The sequence below is a fragment of the Canis lupus genome, chromosome 13 (genome assembly GCF_003254725.2).
Source record: "Canis lupus dingo isolate Sandy chromosome 13, ASM325472v2, whole genome shotgun sequence".
Taxonomy (NCBI): Eukaryota; Metazoa; Chordata; class Mammalia; order Carnivora; family Canidae; genus Canis; species Canis lupus.
Genome location: NC_064255.1, coordinates 369,354 through 387,992, shown reverse-complemented (window position 1 = coordinate 387,992; position 18,639 = coordinate 369,354). Strand labels below are relative to the sequence as shown.

Here is an 18,639-nt window from a genome sequence, read left to right as displayed (position 1 = left end):
TTTGACTGTTTTAATCCTTTGAATTTTCACATATATTTTATTTTATTTTTTAAAGATTTTATTTATTTATTCATGAGAGATACACAGAGAGAGAGAGAGAGAGGCAGAGACACAGGCAGAGGGAGAAGCAGGCTCCATGCAGGGGTCCGACGTGGGACTCGATTCTGGGTCTCCAGGATCAGGCCCTGGGCTGAAGGTGGCGCCAAACCGCTGAGCCACCCGGGCTGCCCTTCACATATATTTTATTTTATTTTATTTTATTTTTTAATTTTTATTTATTTATGATAGTCTCAGAGAGAGAGAGAGAGAGAGAGAGGCAGAGACACAGGCAGAGGGAGAAGCAGGCTCCATGCACCGGGAGCCCGACGTGGGATTCGATCCCGGGTCTCCAGGATCACGCCCTGGGCCAAAGGCAGGCACCAAACCGCTGCGCCACCCAGGGATCCCCTTCACATATATTTTAGAATCAGCTAGTCAATTTCTACAAAAAAAGCATGCTAGGATCATGATAAATATTGCTTTGATGTATAGATTACTTTGGAAAGAATAAATAGCTTAATAATATTAAGTCTTCTGATTCATGAACGTGATATACGTATTTCGTTAAGTGTTCTTTAATTTCCCTTAGTGTTGTTTTGTAGCTTTCAGTGTATACGTCTCACATTTTTTTGTCAAATTTATCCATATATACTACATATTTTTGATGCTATGGTAAATAGTTTTTTTTTTAATCTTAATTTTGATTTTCCATTGAAAACCTATAAAAAATGGGGATCCCTGGGTGGCTCAGTGGTTTAGCACCTGTCTTCGGCCCAGGGCGTGATCCTGGGGTCCCAGGATTGAATTCCGCATCGAGCTCCCTGAATGGAGCCTGCTTCTCCCTCTGCCTGTGACTTCTGCCTCTCTCTCTCTCTGTCTCTCATGAATAAATAAATAAAATCTTAAAAAAAGAAAACCTATAAAAAATAGTTGTGTTTGTATATAGACCTTGTATCCTGCAATCTTACTGAACCATTTACAAGTTCTAGTAGCTATTTTGTAGACTCCACTGAATTTTCTACATAGATGATCATGTTGTCTGTTAATAAAGATGCTTTAATTCTTCCGTTCCAATCTAGATTTCATTTTTCTTTTTTCTTCCTTATTACAATGGCCAGAACCTATAGTACAATGCTAAAAGGAGGTGGTGAAAATGGGTATCCTGTTTTGTTTCTAATCCTATCAGGAAAGCATTCAAAGCATTCTTTCATTAATTATGATGTTACCTGATGGTTTCTCCATTGATGTACTTGATCAGATTGAGGCAGTTCTCAACATTCCTGGTTTGCAGACAGGTTTTTTCTTTAAAAATCATAATTGAATGTCAGCTTTTGTCCACTGCTCTTTCTGTATCTATTAAGTTGGGTTATATGGTATCTGCTTTTTTGTATGTTAATATTGTGAATTACATTGATCAAATTTTCAATGATCAACGAACCTTGAATTCCTGGGATAAATCTCACTTGGTTGAGATGCATTATTCTTTTTATATATCGTGAGATTTGATTGCTAAAAATATTTAAAGAATTTTTACATGTATTTTATGAAGGATATTTTTGTGTAGTTTTCTTGGAATTTATTTTTCTGGGTCCTATATCAGGGTAATTCTGGCTCCATGGAATAAGTCAAAAAATGTTCCCTTTTCTTTGATTTTCTTGAGAGATTTGTTTCAAATTAGTATTAGTTCTTCCTCAAACATTTGGTAGAACTCACCAGTTAAGCCAACGAGTCCTGGTGTTTTCTTTGTGGGATGGTTTATAAGTACAAGTTCAATTTCTTTTAATATTAGAGGCCTTATTCACATGATTTATTTCTTCTTGAGTTAATTATAATTTGAACAGACAATTCATTAATCAAAAACCAACACCAAAAAACATATATTTGCCAATTAACCCTATATATTGTTATATAGTTTTATGAAGAAGGGTAATTAGACATGATAATAAATAAAGCAATGAGAAAAAATTTTCTCTTAGCAGGTTAGCAAAAATTTTTTAGATCGCTTCCTCAAAACACAGTAGAGTATAAATTGTTACAAATTTTTTGAAAAATAATTTTGCAGTATGCATCAAAAGCCTTAAAGTTGTTAATAGCCTTTGATTCAATAAATTTTCTTTTATGTTTTATTCCTGATCAGGAATGCAAAGACTTATTTATCACAATACAGTTTGAACAGCCATGGGATCCCTGGGTGGCGCAGCGGTTTAGCGCCTGCCTTTGGCCCAGGGCGTGATCCTGGAGACCCGGGATCGAATCCCACGTTGGGCTCTCGGTGCATGGAGCCTGCTTCTCCCTCTGCCTATGTCTCTGCCTCTCTCTCTCTCTCTCTCTCTCCGTGTGACTATCATAAATAAATAAAAATTAAAAAAAAATTTTGAACAGCCAAAAAACTGTTGAACAATTTATGATAAATACATATGATAAATTATCATGCAGACATTAAAATATTTTTTAATGTTTTTGACAAAATTTAAATGACATGTGAAAATACCCATGATTTAATGTTATACTATATGAGCTCAACTCTATGAAAATATATTCATATGCATAAAAAAAACTAGAAAGAAACATAGCAAATTTGTATTAACAGTGGTTATCTCTGGGTGATGAGAGTATAGATCATTTCATTTTATATAATTTCATTTCTATACAACCCAGTGTTCTACAATGAGCGTATATTACTTTTGTAATAAAAAATTTCATAAATATGAAATTAATTGCTATGGAAAATAGCATTTAAAAAAATAGAAAAAAGAACAGTGTGGGAAGTCCCAGTAACAGGGAAGAAAATAATCAGAGAAAATTGCTGGGGACAATATGTATAGCTTCTGATGTCTATATCCAAAATACAAAATATAGGCAACAAACACAGCCAGTTTAGGTTTTTAGAATATGGAAGTGACTATGAGCTCACGAGTATCACTGGAATTCGGGAATTCAAACGCATGACTGAGAAGAGGACAGGCTATATGCTCCATGGACCACAACACTACATTACTATGTCTCACTCTGTCACACGGGCTTCCTTGCTATCCTTCAACATTGCAAGACCTCACAATTCCTGCCTCAGGGCCTTTGCACTGGTGCTGTTTCCCCTGCTTCAAAATTCTCTTCCTTCCCCCACCTCTTTCAAGTCTTTGATCAAATGCTACTTTCTTGTGAACTCTGTATTCTCATCTTACTTTGCTCCAATAGAATATAACCTATTGTCCATAAGGACAGAAGTGTTTGGTGTGTTTTACTTACCACTGCATGCTCAGTGTCTCCAACAGTATCTGGCACATAGTAGGTACTCAACAAATATTTGTTAAATGAATAAATGGTGATCAGTATTACTCTTCATGGAGTGTTTTGGAGGGTTTAGAGGTGTAAACATTGCCCATTAAGAACCAACAAGGGGTCACTAAAGATATAAGACAACTCACATTTTTTCAGGCTTTTTTTTTTTTTTTTTTTTTTTTTTTTTTGCCAGGCTGCTTAAAAAAAAACTCCCTCTGTGAGGCTCTCAGCTCAGCAATTAACATCTTCTGGGTAGAGACATTCAGCCAGTTACAGACCCAACCAATTATTCTTTCGCCCAGCACACATTTCTCATCTGGTCTGTGGGGTACAGGGCTTTCGTCAGCAAATTGGCTGAATGTCTGTGAAAGTATAGAAAATTCCTACCACACTTTCCAGGCCTGGCTAGTCTACTAAATGAAATAAAGTTATTCTGATATGACTCAGTGACCAAGAAAATATGAGAAGCTTAATTTGTTCTGGTAGTTTCAAAGTGCAAGGAAGTAGTTATCAGCTCAGTTGAAGGAATCACTTTCTAAGAGTCAGAGCTCACAAAGTGGAATACACTTCATGGAGTGTAGTGAGTGTCTTGTCAGTAGGAGTATTCAAGTGCAGGCTGGATGATAGAGTGGTGGGAATATTGTAGGATGGGTAGTTGGGATAGAACTGGGTTGAACTTCAAGGCCCCCTCTAAGAAAAGTCTTTGATTCATGCACACAGGTCTCACAAAATTAAGTGGCATATTATAGTAGGTTAACCACCAGCTGGCCTGATACATTTTACACATTTTATATTTTATGCTGTTGATTTAGTATAAAATTATTCTCTCCCTCTGTTTCACTTTTTTAAAAGATTATTTATTTGAGGGATCCCTGGGTGGCTCAATGGTTTAGTGCCTGCCTTGGGCCCAGGGTATCTTCCTGGAGTCCTGGGATTGAGTCCCACATCGGGCTCCCTGCACAGAGCCTGCTTCTCCCTCTGCCTATGTCTCTTCCTCTCTCTCTCTCTATCTCTATGTCTCTCATGAATAAATAAATAAAATCTTTTTTAAAAAGGATTATTTATTTGAGAAGGTGAGAGTAAGAGATAGTGAGACAGAACATGAGCAGGGAGGAGAGGGAGAAGCAGGCTCCCTGCTCAGCAGAGCTCGATCCCAGGACCCTGAGATCATGACCTGAGCCAAAGGCAGACACTTAACTGACTGAGCCATTCAGGTGTCCCTGTGTTTCACTTTTAATGAAAGTATAAATATTCATGCAGTACTTTGTGCAAAACATTCCTCTTTGAAAAAAGAAAGATAGAAATGTTGACCAAGTAATCAATGGAGTCTAAAAAATAATAAGTATAATGATCTCAAAGTTGGTAAATAATAGCAACATTATATTATATGAATTACAAATGTCTATAATTGCCTTAACTCATTATAACAGGTATGAGATAATTAAGCATTAGACATGAAACCAGAGTATCCTTGGTATCAAAGACCTGAATTCCTGTCCAGTGTCCTCTATCTTTTCCATGAAAAGACCTTGAACATCTGAGAATGTTCTCATGCCTGGCTCAGTAGTAATGATTTCAAATTAGACCTCATAAAGTCTTGCTATATATGATCCAGCAGTTTGAAAGCAGGGCCTTGTACAGATGCTTGCACATTCATGTTCATAGCAGCCTTATTCACTATAGCCAAAAGGTGGAAGCAACCCAGGCATCTAGTGACATATGAATAGATAAACAAAATGTGATGTATACATACAATGGACCCACAATGGAATATTATCCAGCCTTAAAAAGGAAGGAAATTCTGACACACACTACAAGATGGATGAGTGAATCTTGGAAACATTATGCTAAGTGAAATAAGCCACTCACAAAAGGACAGATATTATATGATTCCACTTAACAGGAGATACCTAGAGTAGTCAAATTCATACAGGCAGAAGGTAGGATGGTGTTTGCCAGGGGCTGGAGGATGGGGAGGGAATGAGGAATTGTTTCACAAGTATGGAGTTTCAGTTTGGGGAGATGAAAAGTTCTGGAGCTGGATGGTGGTGACGGTTGCACAACAACATGAATGTACTTAATGCCACTGAACTATACACCTTAAATGGTTATTATTGTAAATTTATTTATTTATTTTTTTAAAATTTTTATTTATTTATGATAGTCACATCACAGAGAGAGAGAGAGAGAGAGAGAGAGGCAGAGACACAGGCAGAGGGAGAAGCAGGCTCCATCAGGAGCCCGACGTGGGACTCGATCCTGGGTCTCCAGGATCGCGCCCTGGGCCAAAGGCAGGCGCCAAACCGCTGCGCCACCCAGGGATCCCATTATTGTAAATTTATTATGTATATTTTACCATAATGAAAAAAAGTCTTCCAATATTTTGCAAATTAATAGTACCTGCATATTTCTACTCTTCTCTACAAAATATTCAGATGGTTTTGGATGGGTTGCTTTAGGGTAAAGCATTGATATAAAAAGTGGTGCCTTTTTGAGTACTTACATATTTTAAATGCTATTATTTTTTTCAGGAACATAAAGTTCTATTATGTACATTTTTTTTTTAATTTTTATTTATCTATGATAGTCACAGAGAGAGAAAGAGAGAGAGGCAGAGACATAGGCAGAGGGAGAAGCAGGCTCCATGCACTGGGAGCCCGACGTGGGATTCGATCCCAGGTCTCCAGGATCACGCCCTGGGCCAAAGGCAGGCGCCAAACCGCTGCGCCACCCAGGGATCCCTATTATGTACATTTTGGCTTAATTATAAATTAATCATGCTCGGTATATCACATTAACAGACTACTTTTTCAGACAATAATTATATACTTACAAATTGGATTAAGCCCTTAAATATACTTTTGGTTAAAAATAGAGACAACATTTAAGGAACTGAGTATCTTTTGTCTTATTTCATTTTTTACAAGTTTATGAGAAGTGGAAAAATTTTTTTAAAAGATCTCTCAACATCACAGCAGCAGCCAGGCTGACTTGGCTGGAAGCTGATGTGATGCCACATTAATTACTAACAGGATGACTGCTTGATTTTGATTTTCTATCTCCATCCTGTTTCTGTCTTTATAATTGGCCTCCAATGCAGTTCTTGTTCTTGTCCCTCACACATGTAAGGCACTCCCAAGGGTCTCAGTTCTTACTGCTGGACTTTGCTTTATTTCTCACTCTTGCAGTTTTCCAGGTAAGCGGGGGGTCCCCTGCCTCTTGCCAGTCACCTCCCCAGGTCTGGCTTTCATCCTGCCCCTAAGCATGGTAGGAAGGGGGTCCTTTTTCTAGGAAACATATCTCCCCAATGCTGTCTGCCCAGACCCCTGTAAGTGCCCAGCACTCCTCTCCGCCCAGTTCTGCGTATTGACTCTACCAGGGCCCAGAGACAGCTGGACTGCTGGGCTCCATGCCTAACTGGTGAGGCCTCCCAGCCAGACCTCTCCTCTCAGTGCCCCTGTGCTTCGGTGTCCACAGCCAGGGTCCCCTCGCCTGCACCATCCTGGGGCTTGTAATTCTCCACATCACAGGAGATTCTGGGATAAGAAACATGCTGAACCATAGGGCGGGGGTGATGATGAGGTGCTGGGGATGGGGACTCTGGGCAGGGAAGGGGCTCTGCAGAGGCAGGAGGGAGACTGGGTAGGATGTGTGTTTCCCTCCAAGTCTCAGCGCAGTGGAAACCTGGGGCCAAGTCTTGAATTCTTTTATGCACTATTAAACTTAGCTCACACATGTGTTACATGCTCAATAAATACCAACTGAAAGTCTTTGAAGGCAGTATCATCTCTTAAAAGAACTTGCTCAGCACCAGACAAGTTGCCTAATGGTTTATAGGGATTATCTCATTTAGTTTTCAAAACAACAGTAGGAAGCTGGCAGTATTATTATCCCCTATTATAGTTAAGGAAAAATGAGGTACAAATAACTTGCCCAAGATCACCCAGCAAAAAATCAGAAGAGCTGGAATTTGATCTGAGGCCGAGGCTGCCCCTTGGAAACATATGGCCTCCCCTCTGATGAAGAGAACTGACCTGGCAGCCCAGCAACCGTGTTCCCAGCCATGATCACAGCCCAGGCTGCTGATTTATGGCTCAGAATATTCTGAAGGGAAGGGAGACTAGGAACGGAGGAGTACAGTCATTCATTCGCTTCTTCTTTCAATAAACTGCATGTAGGTCATGTGCCAGGCATGGGCCTGAGCCTGTTTGGCTCATATCCTTGCACATCTTTCTTCCTCCTGGCCACCCCTGTTCAGCCTTCTTTCCTTGGTAAATAAATGATGGCTCTGCCTTCAAGACTCAGCCAAGGTATCTCATCCTCCAGGAGGGAGCTCGCCTTGTTCATTGCTACTGACATATGGTTAGGACTCCAGAAATATATATTTTTGACTGAGTGTGTCTCTTACAGTTGCCCTGTCTCTGGCTCCAGTATTTGTAAGCTGCTGATGTTTAGGGATGGAAGGGTAAGTTTATATCTCAGGAGTTTTATAGGGGATGCTTTTTAAAAACACTGTGCGGCGAGTATATCCCACTTTACATAATCGATGTATTTTAGAAAGTTGTGGGTACATGAACTTTTTATGAATTACAATCCTATTTTCTCACTGATGTATGTTTCAGAGATAACTTATGCTAACCTATTACATTTCACTTCTTAGGGATGCCTGGGTGGTTCTGTCGGTTAAGCATCTGCCTTTGGCTCAGGTCATGATCCCAGGGTCCCATGTCCAGCTCCCTGCTCACCCAGGAGCCTGCTTCTCCCTCTCCCTCTGCTGCTCCCCCTGCTTGTGCTCTCTCTTGGACGTGCTCTGTCTCTCAAATAAAATATTTTTTTAAAAACTTCACTTTTTAAAAATGTTGGGCCCTAATATTTTAAAACCAAGCTTCTCTCAAGTGAACCCCTCCATAGGATGATAATCCATACACACTCTCTTAATTGTAGTGCTCTGACATATGTTTTACAGGTAACAGAACACTTTTGGAATCCTTTTGCAAAATATCTCTAGTTTATAAATTTTTATGGTCAGATTTTGGTAGCTCAAATTAATTCTGATTTGTATGTAAATAGTTAAAAATCAAATAGAACTAAATATATCAAACAAAAGAATGAACAGTTCTCTGCAATCCGCCCTTTTGAAAGAAACCACATTCAACTCCTTTAGGCTCAGCGATTTTCTGCACTTGTGTGGAGTCAGAGCTGAAGCCCACAAGCCACAAGGCTTCAGGGAAAGTATTTCTTAAGCTCTGTTAATACTGATGGGCACAGGCACGCTGAGCCAGCATGAAGTAAGATGGTCCCATTGTCAGCATGGTTGGCAGATGCTGGAAGAACACTCCCACATGTGGTCTCATAAAAGATACCTCTGTCAAACACCGTGAAGAGTGATGTTGAGACAGGGTGGGCTACAGTCCTGGGAAAAGTGAAGAAAGGCCTGACAAAGGAAGAATAGTGGTGGAAGGTATTAGACTAAATAATCCTGTGCTATAGCATGCTTGGGAGAGGTCCCATGGCCACAGTGTCCACAGCAAGAGCATCAAAAAAAATTCTGTTGTTGTCGTTGAATCACTGTATCGTACATCTGAAACTAATGCAACACTGTATGTTAACTACACTGGAATTAAAATAAAAGTAAGTAAATAAATAAAATGTTAGGTCCCAAAACTGTAAAACACACACACACAATACAACTTTTTTTTAAATGTAACTTACTTGCACATGTTTTTTTATCTGGGTTAAGAGTAAATCCTTTACGGCACCGGCAAAAGTAGGAGCTGTCAGCATTCACACACTCATGTTCACATCCGTGGTTCTCTGAGGCACAGTAGTCCACAGCTATAAATATTCAAACACAGAGTTTAAGTAGAAACACAAACAGGAAAGGAAATAATAGCATACTTATAACAAATATAAATGAAGATTAATGTTGTTGTCCCCAAAGAAGTATGAATAAATAAATAGGAATCCAAGGCTTCTTCTCCCACCACCAAAAAATAATCAGGGGTCTTAGATCAGGCAATTTATAGCACAAGATAAACTAAAGAACATACGACCAATTGTATTTAAAAGTTAAATAAATGTAAATCAAAACCACCTCAAGGCTTACAACACTTCTAAGTGTTGTAAAGGCACAAATAAAGACAGGACAAAACCCAATGGTGGTGAGGCAGTCTGGAAACAGAGTCAGAGCTATTCATGGTGACTATTCATAGTCAGAGCTATTCAACGGACAAGAATCCCTTTTGGAAGGACATTTGACAGTGTTTACCATGGAAATGTGACCCAAAGAAATAATGGATAAAAGGGAGAGATTAACTATATGAAATAAGCTATTTATAGCAGCATTGTTTATGGTGACCAAAAAAAATCTGGAAAATTAAATGAACATTTAATAATGATAAATGGCTTAGTCATTAAGGAGAACATATCTTATCCTATTTCCCACTAATTTGTCAAATGTTTACTGAACACCTACCCCGGAGCCTAGCCCTGTGTTAGGGGCTAAGGACAGAGCAAAAAACAAAGATTCCAGTCCTCATGGAGCTTACAGTTGGATGATGGTGGTGGTGATCAAAAATAAAATAAGTAAATAAGATCGACTCCTAGAGGGTGAAGACCATTCTTGGGGAAAAAGAATAGAGACTTTGGGGAAGCGGGGCCTGGGTGGCTCAGTGATTGAGGGTCTGCCTTTGGCTCAGGGTGTGATCCCGGGGTCCTGAAATCGAGTCCCACATCAGGTTCCCCACAGGGAGCCTGCTTCTCCCTCTGTCTATGTCTCTCCCTCTCTCTGTGTCTCTCATGAATAAATAAAATCTTAGAAAAAAAAATAAAACCAAAATCACACCCTAAGAGGATAACAGCATACTTAACATAGTGATCAAAAGATGCAAAGGAAAAAGCCACAGAGTTTTATTTTTATTTTTTTTTGTGTGACACAGAGTTTTAAAAGCTAATAAATTGTGCTTATTGTGCTTATCCTTTTGCTTCCAGGCTTCATTAAGTTTTTGTCTAAAACTTTTTTTTCATTTTTATGACTTCACCTTCCTAAAAAGTTCCACTAGCACCTAACATTTGAGGATTTCATACACAAGTCATTGTGGGAACAGGACATTCACATAGTTGAAGGATCTGCATGTCATGGGACATTGGCCAGTTGCTGGAGTTGAGTCATAACATAAATAGTGCTCTAGCACCAAATTCTTCCAAAAGTTAACGTCTAATTGTTCAAGAACCATTGTAACATTATTCGAAAGTCATGGAGATGGAGAACCCTAAGACCAAGCTCTGGCTTGCACCCTGTCTGCACGTCACAGAAGTGAGCCATGTAGGGACCCACACCGACTTGTGTTAGTGGGTACCTCCCACCTCCAACCTCCCCAGGCTGGGCCTCATCTGCCATCCTAAAAATCTCCCAACCCCTGATATGGGTCTCTGCCATCTGTCAGCTCATCCTACCCCAGGCTACCTACTTTTAAGTGTCCCCACCAAAGAGAGGAGCTGCGACTCTGACTTCTAAGCTCTAGGACATGGACAATACTGCAATGATGAGTAGGCTGCTATTGATACCTAAAGTCAGAAACTCAGATTCTCCTTCTCTCTTGAAGCTTCTTCTTACACACCATGCGGTGGTCAGGGACTGAGCCAACCCATCTCTGTACCTCAGAGAGACACCAAAGCATGTTGGTTCCTTAATAGAGTGAGGACAGGTTAGAGGTTTTGCTGGGGCCTAAAATCTAAGCCATATAGTCCAAATTTGCATTTTTCCAGAATGCTCTAGAACATCCAGAGTTGGATTAGGCAGTTAATAGAGTTGTACAGAAGAAGCTATTTTAACTGACCTCCACTTAACCAACCCCTGATCAATCAATGCTTTTCATTTCCTCTGAAAATATGGGACCTGAGGCCCAGAGCATACTAAATGCTCAAGGCTGTTGGAACACCTGTGCTCCGCAACACCTGTGTTCTTTCCCTGTGGACTGACTGTATGTCCATAGAGCACTGGTTCTCAAAATGTGGTGGTGAACCAGCTGCAATAATCATACCTTGAACTCTTGTTAGTCATGCAAATTTTCAGGCCCTACTACAGACTTACTGAATTAGAAACTGGAATGGGGCCCAAGAATGTGTGTTTTAATAAGACCTCTAGATGCATGTTAAAATTTGAAAACCACTGCTAAAAAGAGACAAAATTGTTTTTGTTCCCAAACCTATACATGCCATTTATACATGTTATTATAATTAATGATACAGTAAAAGCCAATTAAATATAAGCATTAAAACAAACTGAGTTTTTAAACAAATAAAAACTAAATTGAAAGCACTGTTGGTGGGAATGTGAACTGGTGCAGCCACTCTGGAAAACTGTGTGGAGGTTCCTCAAAGAGTTAAAAACAGACCTGCCCTACGACCCAGCAATTGCACTGCTGGGGATTTACCCCAAAGATACAGATGCAATGAAACGCCGGGACACCTGCACCCCGATGTTTCTAGCAGCAATGTCCACAATAGCCACACTGTGGAAGGAGCCTCGGTGTCCATCGAAAGATGAATGGATAAAGAAGATGTGGTCTGTGTATACAATGGAATATTCCTCAGCCATTAGAAATGACAAATACCCACCATTTGCTTCGACGTGGATGGAACTGGAGGGAATCATGTTGAGTGAAGTAAGTCAATCGGAAAAGGACAAACATTATATGGTTTCATTCTTTTGGGGACTATAAAAAATAGTGAAATGGAATAAAGGAGAAAGGAGAGAAAATGAGTGGGAAATATCAGAGAGGGAGACAGAACAAGAGAGACTCCCAATTCTGGGAAACGAACAAGGGGTGGTGGAAAGGGAGGGGTGGGTGGGGGTGACTGGGTGGCGGGCACTCAGGGGGACACTTGATGGGATGAGCACTGGGTATTATGCTATATGTTGGCAAATTGAACTCCAATAAAAAAAAAAGAGAAAGCTTTGGAAAGACTTAATTAAAAGCAATTTGCTAACCGAAATTGCCATAGAACCAGGCATGGATAAAACCTGCGAAAGACTAGGAAAATTTTCATTAAAATTTACAAGGATCCTGCCCTTAGATTGCTTTACAGAAGTCTTCAAATTCTTGCTCCAATTTAAGGAAACCAAAATTGAAAATCATGGACGATCCATTATTGGTATGCTTTATGCAAGAAAAAAATTTTTAGCCATAGATTTTAAAAATGAACTTAAAATTGGTACTTTTTAAAAGTGTAATTAAAGGTAATTCTAGGGCAACCCAGGTGGCTCAGCGGTTTAGCGCCACATTCAGCCCAGGGCGTGACCCTGGAGACCCGAGATGGGGTCCCACGTTGGGCTCCCTGCGAGGAGCCTGCTTCTCCCTCTGCTTGTGTCTCGAGCCTCTCCTTCTCTCTGTGTCTCTCATGAATAAATAAATAAAATCTTAAAAAAAAATAAAGGTAATTCTATTAAAAGTACATGTATTAAAAGTACATGTGTAATGTTTTCAATAAAAATAAAAAGGTTAAGATAGTTTTGGATATGTAGTTTTTTATGATTCCACTCTTTCAAAGACATTTTCCATCAATCCGCCAACCACAGGCTCAATCTCATGGGGTAAGAAGGCTTCTCCTGGACTTTGATTCTCCTGCTAGTCTTGCTTTTGTGTGTGTGCTGAGCAGTCTGTGGAACTGAAGGGGAGAGGAGGCATTGGCAAGGCGGGATTCAAGCATTCCTGGGCCTCAAGACCCTGGCCTATAAAACCAAAACGTGTCAAATCCCTCCTTGATTTGAGGGCCACTCACTGGCTGGCTGGCTGGCTACTGGGGGCAGCAGAGGAGGCCATCAGCACAAGGTTAGATGTGGAGGAGCCCACTTCAAGCATGTGAACCTAAAAGCTTTTTAAGACCAAGAGAGTTCCAGTCCATTCAACTCTGACACCCTTTGCCACATGCTTTGGGTTCTCTGCATAACTTCCTTGGTTGCAAAACTGTACTTGTAAGAAAAGAGGTGAAGTTTAGGGAGCAGATGTAGGGAGGTGCTCTATATGGCTAACTCAGAGATGCTTCCGCTGTTCCAAGTCTTCATCTCCTTCAATTGTTTTGCCTGATGTATCTATTCTCTCCTTTACAAGGAGAAAGGGTAATTCCCTGGCTTTGGGGAACTTGGCCCTCCAGATCACAAAGTGTTAACATCTCAGGGCTGGAAGCCTGTCTCTCTGTGTTCAGTCTCTGTCTAATATGTGAAAAATCACTCTGTGTCCAAGGATAAACGATACTTGGGTGCAAGGTAATAAAGCCTAAGATTGATGGTCTCTGATTTACAATCTGGTCACATTCCCGAGTTTTCTCAGCCTGCATCAGTCTGCAAGCGGATGGCATTAGTAGAAACATGATATTTCAAAGAGGAGCATTTGGGCTTTAAAGTTTGCTGATGACAGAGTAAGCAAAACCAAATCCATCATTAGAGAAATGGTAGAAGCAGTTGACTTACTGAGTATATGGCAGATACACACATAGAGTCAGATTCACAAAACCTCTCCTCCTCAGGGCACTACCAGATTTCTACATGCAGGATTTTGAAACTCAGAAAGTTTCTCATTGATATTGATAACAACAAGGAAGTGTTCTGGGCTGAATTGTCTTCCCCACCTGTTTAAATCCTAATCCCAATCATAATGTGACTGTATTTCGAGATAGGACCTTTAAAGAAGTGATTCAGGGGATCCCTGGGTGGCGCAGCGGTTTAGCGCCTGCCTTTGGCCCAGGGTGTGATCCTGGAGACCCGGGATCAAATCCCACATCGGACTCCCAGTGCATGGAGCCTGCTTCTCCCTCTGCCTGTGTCTCTGCCTCTCTCTCTCTCTCTCTCTCTCTCTGTGACTATCATAAAAAAAAAAAAAAAAAAAAAAAAGTGATTCAATTAGGATGAGGCCATTCAGGTGGGCCCTAATCCGATCTGACTGGTGTCCTTATAAGAAGAGGAAATCTGGGGCCACTGGGTGGCTCAGTCAGTTGAAGTCTGTCTTCAGCTCAGATGATGATCCAGGGGTCCCAGGATGGAGCCCCACATCAGACTCCCTCTGCTTCTCCCTTTGCCCTTCACCTTACTCATGCTCACTCTCTCTTGCTTGTTCTCTTGCTCTCTCTCAAATAAATAAATAAAAATCTTAAAAAAAAGAAGAAGAGGAAATCTGGACACACAAAGGCACCAAGTATGTGTGTACACAGAAGAAGACCCCATGCAGAGGCAGTGGCTTTCTGCAAATCAAGGAGGGAGACCTCAGAAGAAACCAACCCTGCTGACACCTTGACCTTGGAATCTTAGCTTCCAGAACTGTGAGAAGATAAAGCTCTAATGTTAAAGCCATTCACTCTGTGGTTTTGTTATGGCAGCCCTAGCACACCAGTAGGGAGAAATCCAATACTTAACATCTTGGAAATGGAGGAGGTCATGCTTCAGACATGGATGGTTAGCTGATGAACTAAAATGCTGACCTTTGGGGGCGGGGAGCTGAGAAGATGGCAGAGGATAGGAGCCTCAACTCACCTGGCCCCACCAATTTACCCAGATTACTTTCAAACCATCCTGAAAACCTACGAATTTGGCCTGAGAGAACAGCTGGAATGCTACAGAGAGAAGGGTTTTCTTTTTCTTTTTTTTAAATTTGGTGTTCAGTTTGCCAACATATAGCATAACACCCAGTGCCCATCCATCAAGTGCCCCCCTGAGTGCCCGCCACCCAGTCACCCCCACCCCCCACCCTCCTCCCCTTCCACCGCCCCTAGATCCTTTCCCAGAGTTAGGAGTCTCTCATGTTCTGTCTCCCTTTCTGATATTTCCCACACATTTTTTCTCCCTTCCCTTTATTCCCTTTCACTATTTTTCATATTCCCCAAATGAATGAGACCATGTAATGTTTGTCCTAAAAGAAGGGTTTTAGCTTCTGACAAGGTATGAAGGCAGGAAAAAAAATAAGAAAAAGAATTATGTGGGGGAGGAGCCCCACGAGGAGCCGGGTAAAGCCCAGCCCGGGAGAAGCAGGAAGTTTAAAAAATCCGCACCAGATTCTTCCTGGACGGAAAGGTGCTCAGCCGGGAACTCGAGCCGAATCGAATCGAATCGAATCGAACCGCAGGAGGGGCAGTGAAGCCCCAGTGTCCCCCGCGTCGCTAAGAGCAAGTGCAGCCTGGGGTCAAGCGCGCTGCACCCGGCGGGCGACTCTCGGTGAGGAGCTGGGTCGCGCACCCGGCGGGGCCTCGGGGGGCAGCCGGTCCGTCGGGCGGGGGCGCCGGCAGGGGGGGCGCTGCCTCGCTGCCTTCAGGAGCTGCGACCTGGGAGCGCGATCCCAGCCCACGATCCTGCGCTCCCCCGGGCCAGGCGGAGGCGGGGAGGGCCCAGGACCGGGAGGACGCTCCTGCCGCGGGGCGCCCCCGAGCTGTGCGCATCGGCGCCCCGCGCCGCCCCGGGAGCGTCCAGGCCAGGGCGGACTGGGGGCTGCGGGAGTTACTGGGGGAGCTGGCTCCAGAGCTGGAGACCTGGCCGCGGACAGTGGTGCTGTTCCTCCTGGGCTCACCCGGTGCCTGGGAGGGGCGGGGCCGCCAGGGGACATCTCTGCCAGGTGCACACACCTGAGAATCAGGGCCGCAGGTCCTTCCCCCAGAAGACCAGCTGGAAGGACCGGGAAGAGCAAGTTCTTGACCAAGCGGCACTGGAAAGGGGAAGTCGAGGGATTTATAGTATGCAGAACCAAAGGGTACCCCTCCTATTTTTTTTTAAGATTTTATGTATTTTTTCTTCCTTTTTCCAGTACAACTTGTTTTTATCAGACTGTAAATTTCCAATTTTTTTCTCTTTTCCTATCTTAACTACAATATTTTAACACCTCTTCTTTTTAAAAAATTTTATTTATTTATTCATGAGAGACACACAGAGAGAGACAGAGAGACAGAGGCAGAGACATAAGCAGAGGTAGAAGCAGGCTCCATGCAGGGAGCCCGACTGGGGACTCGATCCGGGGTCTCCAGGACCAGGCCCCAAGCCGAAGGTGGCCCTAAACCGCGGAGCCACTCGGGCTGCCCATACCTCTTCTTTTTAAGATTCTTCTTTTTTGATTCTCATATTTCTACAATTACAGGTCCTAGATATATTTTCCACTTCTAGATTCCCTTCAACATACTCAACTTAATTCTGGGAGATATACAAGATATGTTTTTTTGTTTTGTGTTTTTTCTCTGCCTCATTTTGTTCTACAAAGGCAGATGTTAATACCTTCTAAAACATGACCAGCATGTACCCAGAGCCAAGTGGTATACCGTGCTGGTTCATTCTGTAAGACTCCTCATTCCCATTCTGCCCCCCTCTTTTATCTTATTTATATTTTGGTGGTCAATTTTGGGGTCTTTCACAGTATTTCTGCTTTATATAAATTTGGGACTGAGCATCTTCTAACATACAGAACTTAATATGCTCAGAAACAAGAGGATCACCCTCTAGAACCCCTCAGGTAGACTACATTCTCTTTCCACTACAACTTCTTCACCACCACCATCTCCCAATCCCCCCTTTTTATCTTCTCCTTCTTTTTACTTTATTCTTATTTTTTCTCTTCTTCTTTGGGATTCTTGGCCTTTTATTTTTCACTACTTTGTTTTAAGATTTGTTTTTCACTTTAGTGGTCCTTTTGTTTTATATCGTTCTGATCTTTGTTTTCAATTTCTGGTCTCTGACCTCAGCAGAAACATCTAGGGTGAAATTTACTTAGGTCGTGGTAGATATTCATGACTCAGCCCACTCATACAGCCACTCTGCACTGAGCAAAATGACTAGAAATGACTTTTTTTTTTCACCACAAAAGAAAGACTCAGAAACAGTACTCTGCCACAGAGTTACAGAATTTGGATTAAAATTTGATGTCGGAAAGCCAACTCAGAAACACAATTAAAAAGCTACTGGTGGCTCTGGAAGAAAGCATAAAGGAATCAAGAGACTTCATGCCTGCAGAATTTAGATCTAATCAGGCAGAAATTAAAAATCAATTAAATGAGATGCAATCCAAACTCGAGGTCCTAATGACAAGGGTTAATGAGGTGGAAGAAAGAGTGAGTGACATAGAAGACAAGTTGATGGCAAGGAAGGAAGCTAAAGAAAAAGAGAAAAACAACTAAAAGACCATGAGGAAAGATTAAAGGAAATAAATGATAACCTCAGAAGGAAAAATCTACGTATAATTGGGGTTCCAGAGAGCGCTGAGAGGGTCAGAGGGCCAGAATGCATATTTGAACAAATCATAGCTGAGAACTTCCCTAATTTGGGGAGGGAAACAGGCACTCAGATCCAGGAGATAGAGAGGTTCCCGCCCCCCCCCCCCAAGTCAATAAAAAACCGTTCAACACCTTGACATTTAATAGTGAAACTTGCAAATTCCTAAGATAAAGAGAAGATCCTTAAAGCAGCAAGAGAAAAGAGATCCCTAATTTCTATGGGGAGAAATCTCAGATTAACAGCAGACCTCTCCACAGAGACCTGGCAGGCCAGAAAGGGCTGGCAGGATATATTCAGGGTCCTAAATGAGAAGAACATGCAGCCAAGATACTTTATCCAGCAAGGCTCTCATTCAGAATAGAAGGAGAGATAAAGAGCTTCCAAGATAGGCAGAGACTGAAAGAATATGTGACCACCAAACCAGCTCTGCAAGAAATATTAAGGGGGACCCTGTAAAAGAAAGAGGAAGCCCAAAGAAATAATCCACAAAAACAAGGACTGAATAGGTATTATGAGGACCCTAAATTCATATCTTTCAATAGTAACTCTGAATGTGAATGGGCTAAATGATCCCATCAAAAGACACAGGGTTTCAGACTGGATAAAAAAGCAAGACCCATCTATATGCTGTCTACAAGAGACTCATTTTAGACCTAAGGACACCTCCAGCCTGAAAATGAAAGTTGGAGAACCATTTACCATTCAAATGGTCCTCAAAAGAAAGCTGGGGTAGCCATCCTTATGTCAGATAAATTAAAGTTTATCCCAAAGACTGTAGTAAGAGATGAAGAGGGACACTATATCATACTTAAAGGATCTATCCAACAAGAGGACCTAACAATCATGAATATTTTTGTCCTGGATGCAGGAGCTGCCAAGTATATAAATCAATTAATAACCAAAGTTAAGATGTATTTTGATAATAACACACTGCTAAAGTCTCCTATGAGACTTCAGCAGAGCACTTTCTGCAAATGACAGATCTTCTAAGCACAGCATTTCCAAAGAAACAATAGCTCTAAATGATACACTGGACCAGATGGATTTCACAGATATATACAGAACTTTCCATCCAAGTG

The 18,639-nt window shown here is 41.6% G+C and overlaps 1 protein-coding gene across 7 annotated transcripts in view; it reads right to left on the bottom strand.

Moving 5' to 3' along the window:
- Positions 1–18,639, bottom strand: part of MATN2 (matrilin 2) — a 146,264-nt gene that overhangs the window by 43,230 nt on the left and 84,395 nt on the right. For all 7 annotated transcript variants that reach the window (XM_025450144.3, XM_035717338.2, XM_049093278.1 and 4 more), the window contains one exon: positions 9,031–9,153. In XM_025450144.3, the coding sequence (XP_025305929.2) occupies positions 9,031–9,153 (123 nt within the window). The remainder of the gene's footprint in view (positions 1–9,030; positions 9,154–18,639) is intronic.